General features: G+C 71.5%; 1 protein-coding gene across 4 annotated transcripts in view; it reads right to left on the bottom strand.

Annotated features, from left to right (window-relative positions):
- Positions 1-15,389, bottom strand: part of KCNQ2 (potassium voltage-gated channel subfamily Q member 2) — a 36,925-nt gene that overhangs the window by 16,102 nt on the left and 5,434 nt on the right. For 3 of the 4 annotated variants that reach the window (XM_054577531.1, XM_054577530.1, XM_054577532.1), the window contains exons 2-9: positions 8,658-8,748; positions 8,164-8,290; positions 7,725-7,900; positions 6,947-7,072; positions 6,001-6,111; positions 5,166-5,261; positions 2,024-2,118; positions 1,087-1,116 (exon numbers count right to left, since the gene is read on the bottom strand). In XM_054577531.1, coding sequence (XP_054433506.1) covers positions 1,087-1,116; positions 2,024-2,118; positions 5,166-5,261; positions 6,001-6,111; positions 6,947-7,072; positions 7,725-7,900; positions 8,164-8,290; positions 8,658-8,748 — 852 coding nt within the window. The remainder of the gene's footprint in view (positions 1-1,086; positions 1,117-2,023; positions 2,119-5,165; positions 5,262-6,000; positions 6,112-6,946; positions 7,073-7,724; positions 7,901-8,163; positions 8,291-8,657; positions 8,749-15,389) is intronic. The other variant, XM_054577533.1, reaches the window with a different exon arrangement.

Below are 15,389 nucleotides of genomic sequence, written 5' to 3'. Positions count from 1 at the left end.
CACGCACCACACGCAGCCCGCCACCTCCAAGGGCGGTCGGCTGGGGAAGACACGGGTTTGGTGTGCGGGCAGGAGTGGGGGGGTACGTCAGGGGCACCCCCAGGACCGAGCGGCAGCTGGTCTGGGATCAGCCGGCCTGGGGGCAGCACTAGCGACCCAGGTCGGAGCCGGGGCGGGGCGCCTGGCCGACCCCGGGGGGCGCGGGTCGGCTGGAGAGGGTGAACCCGGAAGCTCCCGGTGGAGGGCCCTGTCGGGGCCCGGAGCAGCTCCCACTGCCACCTTCCTCCCCGCGGAGGCCCGGGGTCAGGGAGAAGGGCGGGTCCATGGGGGGCTCAGTCCCACCCACCGTGCGGCTAGGCCCTGCCTGCCCGGCGAAGCACCGCCCTCCCCTCTGGGGGGGCAGCCAGGGGGCTTCCCGACCCCTGGAGGTGGCAGGAGAGGCCTCTGGCCCAGGACCCCAGCTCTGTCCACATGGGGAGAGGGCAGCCCTCACTCTGCGGGGCCGTGGGTGGGGACCGTGCGGGGCCCCCGCCCCGGGAAGGAAGGGGCGTGCTGTGGGGTGGGGTTTCCTGCAGCAGCTCGGCACCCCCAGCCTGGGCAGACGACCCCGTGCCCCCCTTCAGGCAGGAGAGAGCCCCGTGCAGGCACACGGGGCCACGCCTCCCACCCGCGGGAGCAGGTCCACGGGGGGCCCCACCAGGCCGGCGGCCCTGGTGTCCCCGACGGGGACGTGGAAACCCCCGGCCACGCCCCTGCGCTGTGCCACGGGGCCCGGGGGCTGAGGGCGGGGGCCCCGGGAGCGACCCCGGCCACCGAGACAAGGCGGGCAGCAGGACAAGGAACAGGAGACGACCCGGAACGGACGGTCCAGCACAGGGAAGCGGCCGAGGGGGAGGCAGGGGACAGAGGAGAGGGGACACCGGGGAGGCAGGGGAGGCGCACTCCAGACAGGAGCCCAGGGAGCCGAGGGCAGCGCCCGGCCGGCCGCAGGCAGGGGCGGGAGGCAGGGGCTCGGCGGGTGGCCCCGCGACGGCCCCACACGGAGGACAGACCACACCACACGCCTCTGTCCCATGCATGTCCTACCTGGAGGCCCCGTAGGTTTGAGCTTGCGAGCTTTCAAGTGTTTTCACACGCACGCACACAGGGGAGAGAACGGAAATTTTAAAAGAAGGGGATAAGGAGGAGAAAACGGAATCAGGGTTGAGGGGGCGGGGGGAACAACAGAACAGAGAAGGTTAGCGTGGGGGCCCTGCCGGGGCCGGGGCGCAGCGCGTTCGGGCGGACGCAGGGCAGGGCGGCACCCTCTGCCCGGGGGACAAATCCCTACTGAGGCTGACGGCAGGCGGGGGCCGCCTCTGGCCTGCCTGGCCACCCCCGGCTTTGGGACCCTCAGCTGCTGAGGCTCCGGGGGCGGGAACGCCCAGGGCCTCCGTCAAAGCCGGAGCCGGGCACAGCCCGACCCCGGGCAGGTCCCCCGTTGGGGCCGCCCGCTGCTCTCGCCCGGGACGCGCTTGCGGGCTGGCCACGCGGCCGCACGGGCCTGCTGGCGCCTCCGCCAGCCGCACCCAGCCAGGGCCTCCCGCCCCCTCGCCCACCCACAGCCGCCTGCAGCCCCAGGGGACGCGGGCCTCGGCCCTACAGCCGCGCCGCGGTCGGGGTCGCCCCCTTTCCGTGCTGAGGCCGTGGTCCCCTAAAGCATGCGGCCGCCCCCGCGGTCGCGGCGCCCGGGGCGCGTGCCCGAGCTTGGGGCGGGGCGGGGGTCCCCACGGTGCCCACGACACTGCGCACCTGGCGGGGAGGCTAAGGAGGGGCGGAGGGGGTGGAGGTGAAAACAAAAGCCGCGAGGTATGAAAAAAACAAAACCAATAGCGAAAGAAACCACACACAGAACTCCATTTTGAAAAGTATGTGCATTTTTAAAGAAAAAAGAAACGAAACAGAAACCAATCAAAACAATGAACAACCAAAAACGCGGTCTCCGAAGGGCGGGCGGCGCGGGGCCGTGGCGGCGTGGCGGTACCTGTACATGGGCACGGTCACCGTCCGCTCGTAGTACTGCCACGTCGAGTGCAGGTCCGTGCGCGACAGGTTGGTGGCGTAGAACCTCCAGGCCGACTGCGGGGGAGACACGGGTCGACCACGGGCCGCGCTGGGGCCACGGTGGCCCGGCGGGGCCCTCCCACCTGTCCCAGGGTCTCCGGTGCCTGTCCCCACCCCCCAGCCTCCGTCTACCCTCTGTAGGTCCTGCCCTGTGGCTGCCACCTGCCGGGGGGGCGGGGGCTGGCATGGGGCAGGTGGCGCGCACCTGCCTGTCCTCATCGCTCTTACCTGACACCTGGCGGTGATAACCTGCCTCACAGTCGCCTCCTGCCTCCCCAGTCCTGAGGGACGTGCCGGCCCATGTGACCTCAGGAGCCGGGGGACCGGGGACACAGGGCCTATCCTCCAAGCGTGGTGGCCCACAGGCAGCAGGGGGTCAAACTGACCACCACGCAGGGTCCGGGCCGGCTGGTCAGACCGTCCTCAGCCCGGCCTGGGCCTCTGCCCTCAGCTTTCGTACGTGTGGTGAAATTACCCAAATTCCCCATTTTAACCACCTTCAAGTGCACAGTCCAGCAGCAGTTAGTTGCTGTGTGACCCTCACCTCCACCTGGTGCCACAGTCCCGTCACCTGAGGATGAGCCACCCCCACCTCCATTGGCAGCCACCCCCATGGCCCCCAGGCTGCGTAGTCCCCCCGGCTTCCCTCCGAAGGACTCGTAATGTGTGGCGCCCGGCGCTGATTCCTTTCCCGTGGCCTGTTTTCGAGGCCCATCCACGTGCCTCGTTCCTTTTAAGGCTGAATTCCGTGCCCTGGGACAGGCAGAGCCACCGGCCCATCTGCCCCTCCGTGGCGGGCATGTGGCGGTCCCCACCTTGCGGCCGTCACGAGCAAGGCTGCCCCGACATCGGCGTGCGTGCATTTGGTGGAACGCCCATCGTCCACGCTTTTGGGCGTTCACTTGAAGCGGGGTTGCTGGGTCACGTGATGGCTACTTTCTTGGGGAACCCCGGACTTGCCTAGGGCGGCTGCGCCGTTTCACGTCCCCGCCGCAGAGCGCGAGGGCTCCCTTCCTCCACGTCCTCTCCCGGCGGGGCGGGGGCGTCTCCCTGTGGCTTCGATTTGCCTTCCCCTCGTGACCAGCGAGGCTGAAGGCTCCGCACGGCTGGCCGGCCCCGCCCATCTCTGGGGAGACGTCGGGGGGCGGGGGGAGCCCTTTGCCTGTTCCCGAAGTGAGCCGTAGGAGTCCTTCACGTGTTCCACGTCCCAGCCGCCTGTCAGACATCAGAGCTGCAAATACCTTCGCCCACTCTCTGCCGTCGCTTGCAGCAAAGATTTCCAAGCTGATCGAGTTGCCTTTGTCTACGTTTTTCACTGCCTGCGATGTTGGGGTCGTTTCTAAGAAGCCGAGGTGGTGGGGCTGGCGCCGCGCCCTCACGGTGGACACCGCAGGCTCCCAGCGGTGCAGTGCACATCAAGCCGATGCGGCGTCCACGGGCGACAACGCTCGGCTCGGCTCTGCTCCCGTGCGGCCCCCCCGCCTGTTGTTACTGTCGCAGACGGCGTCTCGACGCGTTGCGTGCCCGGAAATGCAGGTGTGTGATTGTTGCTTTATGCCCGGGGCTTGCAAACAGACAGGGGGAAAAACGCGTTTCAAACCGAAAGCGCCCGGCCACAGGCGTCTGCGTTTATCTCCGCGCTCACCGCCCCGGCACGCGTGTGGCCGGGCGCCGTGGCGACTCCCGCGGCTGTTGGCTGCGCGGGCATGTCTTCTCCCCGTCGCCTGTGAAGGGTGGTTTTCCCAGCCGGGCCGTTCTTGTCTGACCACAGGTTTCGGCACTGCCCTGCGCCCGCCCCCGCCCCCCCCCGTGGCTTCCACGGTCAGTCTTGCCGGGGTCCTCGTCCCTGACGCGTCACTTCCCGCGCTGCCCCCGCGAGTCTCTCTCGGCCCTCGGGCTCCGGCGGTCCGGCCGCACGCGCCTTCTGGCCGACCGGCGTCCACCCCACGGCGCTCCCTGCACGTCCTGGCCGCGCAGGGTTGTGACAGCAGCACATTTGGAAAGCCTTCGGCCTTATTTCTTGAAGTTCTCTCTGCGCCCCTCTCTTATTCCCCCTGTTCTCTGCTGCCTCCTGTTTTTGTTGAAAACCGGACGTTCTCAACAGGGAAACGCAGGAGCCCGGGAGGCCAGGCCCCGCCGCTGCCCCGTGCTGGTTGCGGCGGCTGCGGCGGCTCGTTGTGACCCCTCTAAGGGCCGCTCCAGACGCTCTCGTGCCCGCGGCGTCCCTCCGCGCGTGTGGCTCCTCGGGCCTCTGTTCCACCAGCTCAGTGCTCAGCGGCAACATGCCAGGCCCAAGGCGCCAACGCGGGAGCAAAGACTCAGCCTGCGCAGCTTGGCCCTGCGTGGGGCGCTCCCTCCCCGCGGGGCCAGGCCGCGTGCAGCCCCGCTTCCGCCTGCACTTCCTGCTGGCACAGAGCCCGAAGGTCAGCCCGCGGTGAAGGCTTAGGGTCTTCTGCAGTCACCTCGGACTCTGCGTCCAGCTGCGGGTTCGTAGGCGGCCTCCCGGACCCCGGTACACACCCGTGTCTCCCTCGCCTCCCGCTACGTCTCCTTGCCGAGCCTGCTCTTTCCAGGTTTCCGGGCTCCGCTCCCGGCCCCCATGGCTGCAGCGGGCCCCGCCTTTGCCTTGGACAGACGCCCCAGCCCTGTGGGTGTGCGGGCAAGCGGCGCAAAGGCCAGCTCACGGGATAGCCGGGGACGCGGGGCGGCGGCTGCGTCCCGGCGGGGGGCCGGCTCTGTGAGCTGGGAGCGCAGATGGGGCTCATGCACCCCCGGCCACCGGGGAGGGGGGTCTCTGAGCAAGAACGCCTCTGTCTGCCAGGGCGCTGGGAGAGGCTGCTCAGCGGCACCGGCGACAGCCTGGCCCGGGGCCGGGGCCCACGCGGGACGGCAGCCCGCACAGCCTCGGGCCTCCGACCGGGCACCCAGCACACGGACCGACGCCGTCCAGCACAGGGACGAGGGCCGGCCCACAGACGGGCCTGCACCGAGCAGGGCTTGGCTCCTGCGCCCGACCGGCCCGGGTCCGCGGCTCCGGGGGGCCGGGGCGCTGCCCGACTCACCTGGATCAGGCCTGCGGCCGGGTTCCGCCGCTTCTCGAAGTGCTTCTGTCGGTGCTGCTCCTGGACCTTCAGGGCGAAGCCGGACCCCAAAATGCCCTGCAAGTCACCGGGGTGAGACGGAGCCTCTGGCACCACGTGGCCCCCCACCCTCCACTCGGCCCTGGGGCTCCACCTCCCAGCTCCTCAGCCCCCGGCCAGCTGGATGCCAGGTTGGGGGAGAACGTTTGGACTTGGGGTGAAGGACATGGCAGCTTGCAGGGGCGCGGCAGGGCCCACAGTGAACACGCCGGGGCGGAGACGCGTGGCCCTTCCCGGATCTGTCCACACTGCAGCGAGCGCCGGCCAGGCCTCCGCGAGGGCCACCGGGGACAGCCGCCTCCCCAAGGCCGCCGGCCGCTCGCCAGCTGCCCTCTGCCCAGCCCCGCCAGCCCTGGGTGGGCAGTTAGAGAGCCCTCGCCCCTGCTGCAGCAGACGGGGTCCTCGGCCCCCTGGAGGCCTGACAAGGGAGCGGGTCATCGTAGGGCTCTGATCCCGTTCCCGGGGGCCCTGCCGGCCGGTCCCGCCGGAGGGAGGAGCTGCCGCTGCCCAGCAGGGGCGGGGCCGGAAGCCACAGCCTGGAGACGCTCCGGGCCCTCTGGGGGTGAGCCGCGGGCACTCCCCGCTCCAGGCTGGGGCAGTCGCACGTGGGTTCCCGGGAAGGGCCCCCTCTGCCCCTGCGCTGCCACCTCCTGCTCCCGAAGGACGGTGACCCTGTGGGGAGCCCGCCCCATGTTGCTGGGGCCCCCGGGAGCCCGAGGCCCCCCGTCCACCACGGGCAGAAAGGGATAGGACGCACGGCGGGAAGCGCGAAGAAGGAGACCCCGATGAGGGTGAAGGTGGCCGCCAGGAGCCGCCCGTTCCAGGTCTGGGGGTACTTGTCGCCGTAGCCGATGGTCGTCAGGGTGATCTGCAGGACAGCCAGCTGGGTCACTTGCCAGACCTGGCGGCGGCCACAGAGGGCCCGGCGGCCCTGAGCCAGACACTCCTCAGCCCTCGGGGGCTGACACCAGGGCCCCCACGCCCCGCAGGGCAGGCTGGACCCTGCGTGGTGGCAGAGACTCGGAGGCCACGCCTCCCCCGCCGCCCCCGTGGGCCTCAGTGAGGCCAGGCTGGTGGCCCCAGCCGACCTCCAACCTGTGACAGACCACAGAACCCTTCACGCCTCCCCTCTTCTCCCTGCACACCGCGGTGGGCGGGCATCTGAGGGTTCTGCCCCCACAGCCGGGAGGCACAGGGAGGCCAGGGCCTGGGGGCGGGGCCCGGAGGGGGCGGGGCCCGGGAGGGGCGGGGCCCGGGAGGGGCGGGGCCGAGAGGAAAACAAGCGTTGGGCCAGGGGCTGCCTCAGGGGGCCACACGCAAGCTCAGGCCAGGGGAGGGCGGGGCGGGGGCAGCCCAGCGGGCTGAGCTCCCCGCTCCAGCAGGGCCTGGCTTCCCTTTTACCAACTTTTCCGTCCCTCAGTGTGACCAGCAGGGGTCACACGCAGGTGGCCCGGGAGGCAGGGAGGGAGGGAGATGAGGGCCAGGCCTTGCAGGCTCCCCGGGGCTGGGCCCCTCTCCGCCCGCCCGCAAGCCAGCCAGAGCACCTGCCCAGCCAGCCTGGGCGCCACGCCCCGCGTGCCCAGCAGGTGGCCCCAGGGAGAAGTCTCGGGCCAAAGAGAGCCCGGGCGTCTCCAGCCCAGGCCCCGGGGGGTGGGACGGGGGCACAGGCGCGGGGGACCAGGGTCCCCGCGGCCGGGACTCACCAGGCCCCACCAGAGCGCGTCTGCGTAGGTGTCGAAGTGGTCGTTCTCGCCCTTCTCCGCCAGGTACACCAGGAAGGAGGCCAGGATGAGGCACAGGAAGCCGATGTACCAGGCGGTGACCAGCTCCTGCAGAGGTGGCCGCGTCAGAGCGCCGGACCCGCGTCCAGCCCCGCCTGCTGCCGGGAGCACCGAGGGCCGGCGGCTGCCCGGCCACACGGCCCCAGGCTCGGGGCAGGCGACGGGGGGGGCGGGTGTCCTGGGGCGTCCCCCGACTGTGCACCTCACCCCCGGGGGGACAGCAGCCCAGGACAGCCCCGCACGTGCCTCCATCCAGGGTTGAAGGTGTCCCCTGGCAGCCGACAGGCCGTGAGGCCAGAGAACGCTGGAGCTTGAGACCCGACCCCACGAGACACCCTGGCTGTCCCTGGGGTCCAGCACCTCAGCACCTTCGGGGACCAACACGCTTGGTCCGGCTGACCGAGTCCCTGCCTCAGGGCTCAGACAGCAGGGACAGTGGGTAGGGGCCTGTGGGCCCACCCCCAACCACAGTGGCACATCCAGGCAAGACAGGGTCCGGGCCTCCCGGGGCTCCCTAGAAGTGGGGGGGTCCCAGATGGGGCGCGGCTGCAGCCACCTGTGGGTTCCAGTGCCCGGGCCCATGCCAGCCTCGGCCTGAATGGGCGTGGCTGGGGCTTGGCTCCCACACACCCACCGGCCTCCGAGCCAGGGGCTGCGGGCGGCCCACGGACCTTCTGGGCCCTGCCCCGTGGCGGCTCACCTTGCTGTGGGCATAGACCACGGAGCCCAGGAGCTTCCAGGTGCCGCCGCGCCGGTCCATGCGGATCATCCGGAGGATCTGCAGGAAGCGCAGGCTGCGGAGCGCAGACGTGGCGAAGACATTGCCCTGGGAGCCGGCGGCCAGCACCGCGATGGACGCGATCAGCACCATGATGTCTGCGGAGACGGGAGCTCGAGGAGGCTGCGGGCTGGGGGGTACCCGGCCGGGGTTCCAGGAGGCGCAGGCGGAGCGCCCAGCGCGGGGACGGTGGCTGGCGTCCGCTCAGCCCTGCCCTGGGCACGGCCGCCCTGCGCCCCTGCCTCTCCGGCCCCATGAACCACGAGCTCGGACGCCACGTGGGCGGAGCATCCGCGGTCTCTCCTGGCCTCCCGGCCCCTTCCAGGGCCCCTGTCCGCCCTGCACCCGCGCCCGGCCTCACCAATCACACAGAAGGGCTTCCGGGCGAACTTGAGCCGCCCCCTCCAGCCGCGGTAGCGGCAGCAGCAGCCGGCGGCCCAGATGCGCACGAAGTACTCCACGCCGAACACCACGATGGTCACGATCTCCTGCAGGGGGCGCAGCTGAGCCGCCGTCCGGCCGGGGCCGGGGGCGTGGCCTGGCCCTCTGGTGCCTCCCCCCAGCCCGGGGCCGACCCGGGAGAGGACCGGGAGGGGTCTCCCCGGACGTGCCTTCTGCACCTGGAGGCCCCTCCATCCCCAACCGCAGCGCAGAAATCCCACCGGGGTCGCCCTGGCGCCCGCCCTGCCCCTCGGGGTCGCTGTGAGCGGCACCACCCGCACGCCCCGCCTGGGCCAGAGACACCCCAGGTCCCGTGGGTCGGGAGGACGCGAGGCCAGGCCGTGGGGGCGGGGGTGCTGGGGCGCTGGGCAAGGGCCAGGTGGCGGCTGTCCTCCGCCTGCCTGCACGGCTCACCAGGATGTAGAGCGCGCCCTCCGAGCTCTTCTCGTACTCCTTGATGGTGGAGAACACAGAGAGCACCAGGCAGGAGAAGACCAGCAGGAACCTGCGGGGCGGGGGCGCCGTCAGCCGGCCAGGGACCCCCACCGCCCGCGCCCCCACCCGCCCGGCCGCCCTGGCAGCCTGGTGCTCGGGGAGGGCGCCCGAACTCAGCGCCGGAGGGAACGGGCCGGCCTCCTGGGCTGCAGGCGAGACCCCTGGCCACCCGGCCATGGCTGCTCCTCGTTCACCATGGCCCCTCTCTAGGGTCCGCGGCAGACACTTTGTCTTCCTGTTAACGCCGACCTCACGCGCAGCCCTGGCCTGCGGGGGCCTGTGAGGGGTCCTGTCCCACGGGACGCGGCGTCTGTGGGTTGGGGGTCCCATCTGCGGACCTGCGTCTCTGGCCGCCCTGCCGTCCCAAGTGACGGGCACCAGGAGCTGAGGCCCCGCCCAAAGCCGATGCCTGAGAACCTGGCCCCAGGCTCCTGCGGGGCACCAAGCACACAGCGAGGGGAAGCGGGAGGAGGACCCACAGCCTGCCCTTCCCACGGGACACCGTGGCCCAGCCCCAGCCCCACGGGGCACTCGTCGGGGCCATCAGCCCCGTGGTGGGGGGCGGCTGAGGCCCGCTGGGGCCAACGCTGCCTCGTCCGCCTGACCCTCGGCGACACCCACTGGGCCGCCCGCCCCGTCCTGCGGCGCCCAAGCCTGGGCTGCACCGTGCGCCCAGCACCAGGGGGCCCGCGGCGGCCCTGCCCCACAGCCTGGCCACCGCGCCCGGAGACACAGGCCCCCCCGCCACGGGGCTGACCGGCCCCCGGGGACTGTGGACGCGCAGAGGCGCTGACAGAGGGGCACAGACAGCGCCTGCCACCACAGACGAAGAGCCTCAGAGAGACTGTCACATTTCAAAACCGCAATTAATTTCCTTTGCTCATTAGCCAATTTATTCAATTAACCGAGCCCTGGAAAAACGTCCAGATTCTCTCGTGTGCCTTATATTCATAATTGTCGACCCGCCTGGTGGCGTCCTCTCCCGACGCGGCCGTGGGGACACGCGCCCGCGCCCGGAGCGGGCCCACCAGCGGGGCAGGGTACAAGGCCCCACGTTGGGATCCGAAGGTTGGGCGTGGGGGTGCACAGAAGGCAACCTGCACCGCAGACGGGGCGCCCGGGCCCAGCCCGGCTCAGCACCGTGAGGCGGGAAGCCAGGGGAGGCACGGAGCCCGGTGGGCTTCCCTGAGGAGGTGTCCGCGAGGACGCTCCTGCGGAGCGGGCAGAGCTGGCGGGGTCAACAGCCCGGGAGGGCAGCGAGCTCCTGGCAGAGGGAGAGCGAGTTGGGGCGGCATGTCCCTGACCAGCCGAGGCCGCGTCTAGCCGACCGGAGAGGGGGCGGGGAGGGCCTGCCGCAGCCCCGGGCAGGGCACTCTGAGTCCCAAGCTGGCCGGGCCCTCTCCACCCTGCATGCTGAGGGCGGCTCTGAGGGGATCATTCCAGATCATTCCGGGATGGCCTAGCCGGGCCGCAGAGCCCGCCCCAGCCAGCCGTGACCAGACGGACGAAGGCAAGCCCCCGCCCCCCGCGGCCCCACCCCGCAGCCCCAGGCTTGTTTTTGAAGTTTTGGAGCAGACGGCCCCAGATGGCGCCCGGTGGGGGAGACGACTCGCTGCTCAGGAAGGAGGCTCTCGACGCCCACACCCGCCCGAGGAGGGGCAGGCCGGGCAGCTGCGTGCGCGGGCCTCCTATCACACCCCCGGAGTGGGGACGGCAGAGGCCCCCCCGCCACCGGACCTGCAGGCCCAGGATGGGGCCGCGCCCACGCGCGGGGGGGTACCCCCAGGCGGCGGGGCCTCCCCCTCCAAGCAGCTGGATGTGGAGAAAGACGCACGTTCCCGGGCCTCTTCCGGTCCTCAGCACCCTGGGACCAGCCACCGCCCCACCCAGCGCGCGGCAGCCTCCCGGGCCCCCGACGGGGAACTAGGCTTGGGGAAACGGGCCTCTGGCCTCAGGGTCTCCGGGCACAGCGTCCTCAGGGACAGGAGACACTTCACTGAGGTCCGGCCCTGGGGGGACGGATCTCAGACATGAAGATGATGGGGATGACCTCCTGCAGCCCCGCTGTCCATCGGGGTGACCCCGGGCAGACGCCGAGACGCCCATGGGCGCCCAGGGACGGGAGCGCGGCGGGGGCCCCTGCCTGCTTTCCGGCAGAGCTTTCCGCCCGAGCACCCCTCCGCCCGCTCCTGCCTCCGCCCCCTGCCCGGGTGTCTCTGCGGGAGGAGCCCTGTGCACCCAGAACGCGGACCCCTTCAGGTCCCAGAGGACAAGGGAAGCTCAAGGGGACCTGGGGCCGCCTCCTCCGGGAGAGGAGACACAGGGAGAGACAGGCGGCTGGGAGCCCTGGGGGTCTCGCCAGTCCCCCAGCATGGGAAGAAAAGACGGGAGGCAGGCAGACGGGAAGGTGGTTTCCCACAGCCCGAGGCTAATTATGATAATGAATTCAAAGTGGAGACCCGAGCCTGGCAGCGGTTGCCAGGGAAACAGCATCTCAAGCAGCTGGTCCCAGTTCCAGGCGGGGCAGCCGGCTCGGGAAGCCCGCCCTGCAGGCTGCTCGCAGCAGAGCCCCGGGGAGGTGGGCGGGGGGGGGCGACATCGAGCCCCCACAGGCTGGAGGGCAGCTCGGTGGCCCGGCGGGGTCGGCCCAGCCCCCTTCCCCTGGCGGGGTCCGCAGACACGCCGAGGGCCCAGGCGCCGGGTACATGGGAGCGGCGGCCCGCGCGAGGCCAAAGCCAGTGCCCTGCAGGCCGGTGGCCAGGCTCCCCGGGGAGCCCCGCCTGCCCGCGGCCGGCGGCCGGCGTGGGGGCTGCGGCCGGCCTGAGGGCTGCGGCCGGCGCTCCACCGGGAATCTAATTTCGCCCCCTAATAAACTGCTCTGCCTCCAGGCCCCGCTGCCACTTCGGATCGTGGGTGACGGGAGCCCGGCTGTGCCGCCGCCCCAGGCGTGCGCCTGCCGTGACAGAGGACTTCGCCGGCTGCCAGGGTGGGGGTGGCGGGAGGCCGCGTTCCGGGGGCTGCTGTGCACGCAGGCCCGTCTCTCGAGCCGAGGTTCGCCAGAGGCCGCCCCCCCGGCCCACCCCATCTACCGGCACCCGGCTGCGCCTGCTACTCTGAGGATGGAAGGTTCTGGCAGCTCCTGCCTGAGCCTCAGGCTGTGTGGGGGATGCGGGCCAGCACCCAGCACCCAGCACCCAGCCTCTACACGCAAGTGCTCGAGAGATGCATCCGGCACGAGAGGCCACAACTTGGGAGGCACCGGGCCCTCGGGGGTCCCGCTCCTGGCTCGGCGTTGGACGCCCCCAGCAGCCGCCATGGCGGCCCGAGCCCCTCCCCCACCCGCCCAGGCTCCATCCAGCCCTCCTCCTCCCAACACCAGGCAGCAAGGGGCTCCCAGGGGCCAGTGACCTCAGGGTGGCCAGCATCCCCCAAGCCTCGGCCACAGGGCAGGGGGCTGTGGAGGTCAGGGCCCTAGGCGCCCCAGAAAGAGCGGGTGCCCCTGAAAGAGCGGGTGCTCCGGGGAAGCCCCAGGTGCTCCAGGAGCCGCGGGCGCGTGGAGCGCTGTCCCTGCGCCGCCAGGCCGGGAGGACACGAGGGCCTGGCAGGAAGCCCGCCGCCGCAGCCCACGGCTCCCCAGGTGCCTCCCGCCGGTCCCCAGAGAGGGCGGCTGCACCCAGGGCAGCTCGCTGCCCGTCGGCCACGGACCGCAGCGCTGGACGAAGTCTCGGCAGGGTGTCCGGCCTCACACCGGGCAGCGGCCTCCCCGCCTCTGCCCCTCCCAAGACCGCGCCTCAGCCTTGCACGGGGAGGCCCTGACAGCGCCCGGCGCGCCCCGCGGCAGCCGCTGCGACGCCCGCCTCGGCCTCAGCCTCGCGGCCCGCGCCGCCCCCGGCCCGGGGCGCACCCATCCCGCTGCCGGGACTTCTTTCCTGTGCGCACGGCGGCCTCGCAGCCGCCTCCCCCATGTCCCCCGGCTTCCGTTCTCAACATCCCCTTCTCTTCCGAGAGCCGCCCGGCCCCCAACTCTTTCCCCGTTTGCCCTCTGGGAGGGGGGTCCTGACCCCTCCAAGCAGGGGTCACCGCTCTCCTCGCCTGCTCTGCTCACCCGGCCCCCCAAGTGCACCCCCAAGCGCAGGGGTGGCCCCAGAGGCAGCCGAGGCCGTGAGGTCAGAATCAGCTTGAGGGCAAAAGCCCGCAGCCCCACGGAGCTGGCTCGACGGCGCGCGGCCTCCCAACAGCGCCGGACGGGGCCCCCAGCCGGCGGCCGGTGTCCTGAAGGGGACCAGGGGGCTTCCGAGGGCGGAGCGTGGGGTCTGTGAGGGGCACTGCCCTCTGCTCCCCCAGGCCGAAGGGATGTTGGGGACAGGGCCCCCTTGTCACCTGCCCCGGGAGGCACCAGCATGTGCCCCGGCTTGGAAGTCCGTGATGAAATTGTCGCCAGGTACTGCTAACACAGAAAAGGATTTGAGGCTCAGTCCTGCGTCATTTAAGAAACGCACAGAGGAGCCCAGACGCTGGAAATAACCGGGGAGAAACCGACAGCCTTCCTTGCGTTTCTCAGCATCTTCCCAATTTCCTACAGCGGCCATTGTCATTTTTGTAATCAGAAGAGGCAATGAACCCCAACCAAGCGCGTAAGAGGCCGCGGCGCCCCCTCGCTCAGATGGCGCTGGCTGCCCGCCGCCCGCCACCCGCCGCGAGGTCAAACCCCGACTTCCTTCCGCGCGATGGTAACTCGGTTCCCCGCTCCCTACGCGTCCGAGCCGCTGCTGAGCGGGGAGCAGAGATCCCCGTTCAGGACCACGGCCAGCTCCCCGGCTCCGCTCCCAGGGCCAAGCCCTGCCGTCCGGGGAAAGGGCCCATCCCAGGAGACCACCCCGTCCCTCCTCCTCGAGGCCGGTCTCTTGGAGAACAAACTCCGCGACTCCTGGGGAGCCCGCCAGGCTCCCGGGCAGACCCGGCCCCCGAGGGCCCAGGGGAGCTCCTACCCGCAGGAAGCAGGCAGACCGCAGCCTGCACGGGGCTCAGGGGTGGCCCAGGCTCCGCCCCCCGCCACGTCCCTTCTGAAGGACCGGCCTCTGGAAGCGTTTCACCCCCTCCCCAACACCTGGGCCCCAGGAGACACTGGCGTTTTCCTCCTACAGACGTTCAAATACTCTTTCCAAACCTAAATAGAAAAGCAAACTCAAAAGTCCTAAGTTCTCTAGTTATGCTGCACGTAGGGACGGAGCCGGCCGGACAGGACTGGGGGGCGCAGGGGGCGGGGGGGCCGCACTCTGCAGCCAGAACAGTCTACAGGGAGCACCACCCACACGTCCAAGAGACAGAAGTCAGACCCGGGGCCGGCGGCCCGGGACACGCCCCCTCCCTTGTCCCCCCTGCAGCCCCGCCACGGTGCCAGCCCTCAGAGAGGCCGGGTGAGTCACCGGCCTGCCGGGCCCCCGCGGCCCCGTCCTGTGAGCGGCGCCTGCTGCCGGGCAGCGGGACGGAGGCTCCGGGCAGCCGGCCGCTGAGGACCAGCCAGGGCCTGCCCGAGGGAGGCGGGTCGCCACCCCGAGCGGGTGTCCCTCCTGCGCCCACGGGCCGCGGGGGGAGGCCAGGTCTCCCCAAGCCCGGCACCCGCCGGGCCCGCACCTGGACGCCCCCTTACCTCGCCTGGGGCTAAACGGCAGCAGGCGTGCGAAGCACCTGGGCCGCCACGTCACACGCCAACACCCGCCGTCCAGGGACGGGTCATGCTCACCGACTCCCGCGGAACACGCATCGCAGGGCAAGCGGCGCCCTTTCCGCGGCCCCCGGGACCGACCGCGCACCCGCGCAGAGCCTGGCCTGCTTTTAGGGGGGACCCCCACGCGGGGGCCTGCGCTCCTGCCCTTCACACCCCCCAGCAGGACCCGCGGGCCCCGACGTCGACCCGCCCTGGGGCTCTGGCGGGACACCCCTGCGTGGGTCCGGGGCGACGCAGCCGCACCAACCCGCGGAGGCCCTTGTTCTTCCGGAATGTTCCCCTGGGGTCCGGCGGAGCCTCTGGAACGCAGGCCCGGCGCGGCTGGGGCGCTCCTGTGCAGGGGCCCCGAGACCCCCGAGGCCGCCGGCCTGTTTCCTGCCCCCTCGACTAGGAGCAGACCCACCGCAGCCACACACAGCGGGTGCTGTGCCCCCCACCCACGGGCTTCCCGCCCGGGGCCTCCCTGCGGAGCCTGTGGCCGCAGATCCCTTCCTGCACGAGAGGGACAGGCGCCGCTCATCCCTGACCCGCTCCTGCACACCCCCACCTCCCCGAGGACAAATTAGGGATGACAAGCTCCTGTGAGTGGGACGCGTGATGGCAGGGACCCGCCCGGGCTCGGTGGGGCGGCGTGAGGGGACCTGGCCCGAGTGCGGCCCAGAACCAGGCTGTCGGGCCCGAACCCAGGGTGGAGAACGATGTTCTCCGGGGACGGCTGTGAGTTTGCTGCCCTTCCTTCTACCTCGGATCCAACTGAGCTGCTCGGGCTCCATGGGGTGGGGGTGGGGGGCGGGACGGGCGCCAGGCGGCGTGACAGGAAGACGCACTTCCTCCGCCGGCGCCAGTTTCAGAGGCTGCCCGAGCCGTCCGCAGACGGGTGTCGGGAAGCCCAGCGGAGCCCCGCGCTGCCCGGCCGGCGCCTC

Source organism: Pteronotus mesoamericanus, unplaced genomic scaffold, assembly GCF_021234165.1.
Source record: "Pteronotus mesoamericanus isolate MK-2021 breed Mesoamerican mustached bat unplaced genomic scaffold, CSHL_Meso_final contig_436, whole genome shotgun sequence".
Taxonomy (NCBI): Eukaryota; Metazoa; Chordata; class Mammalia; order Chiroptera; family Mormoopidae; genus Pteronotus; species Pteronotus mesoamericanus.
This window is presented reverse-complemented; position numbering and strand designations above follow the sequence as displayed.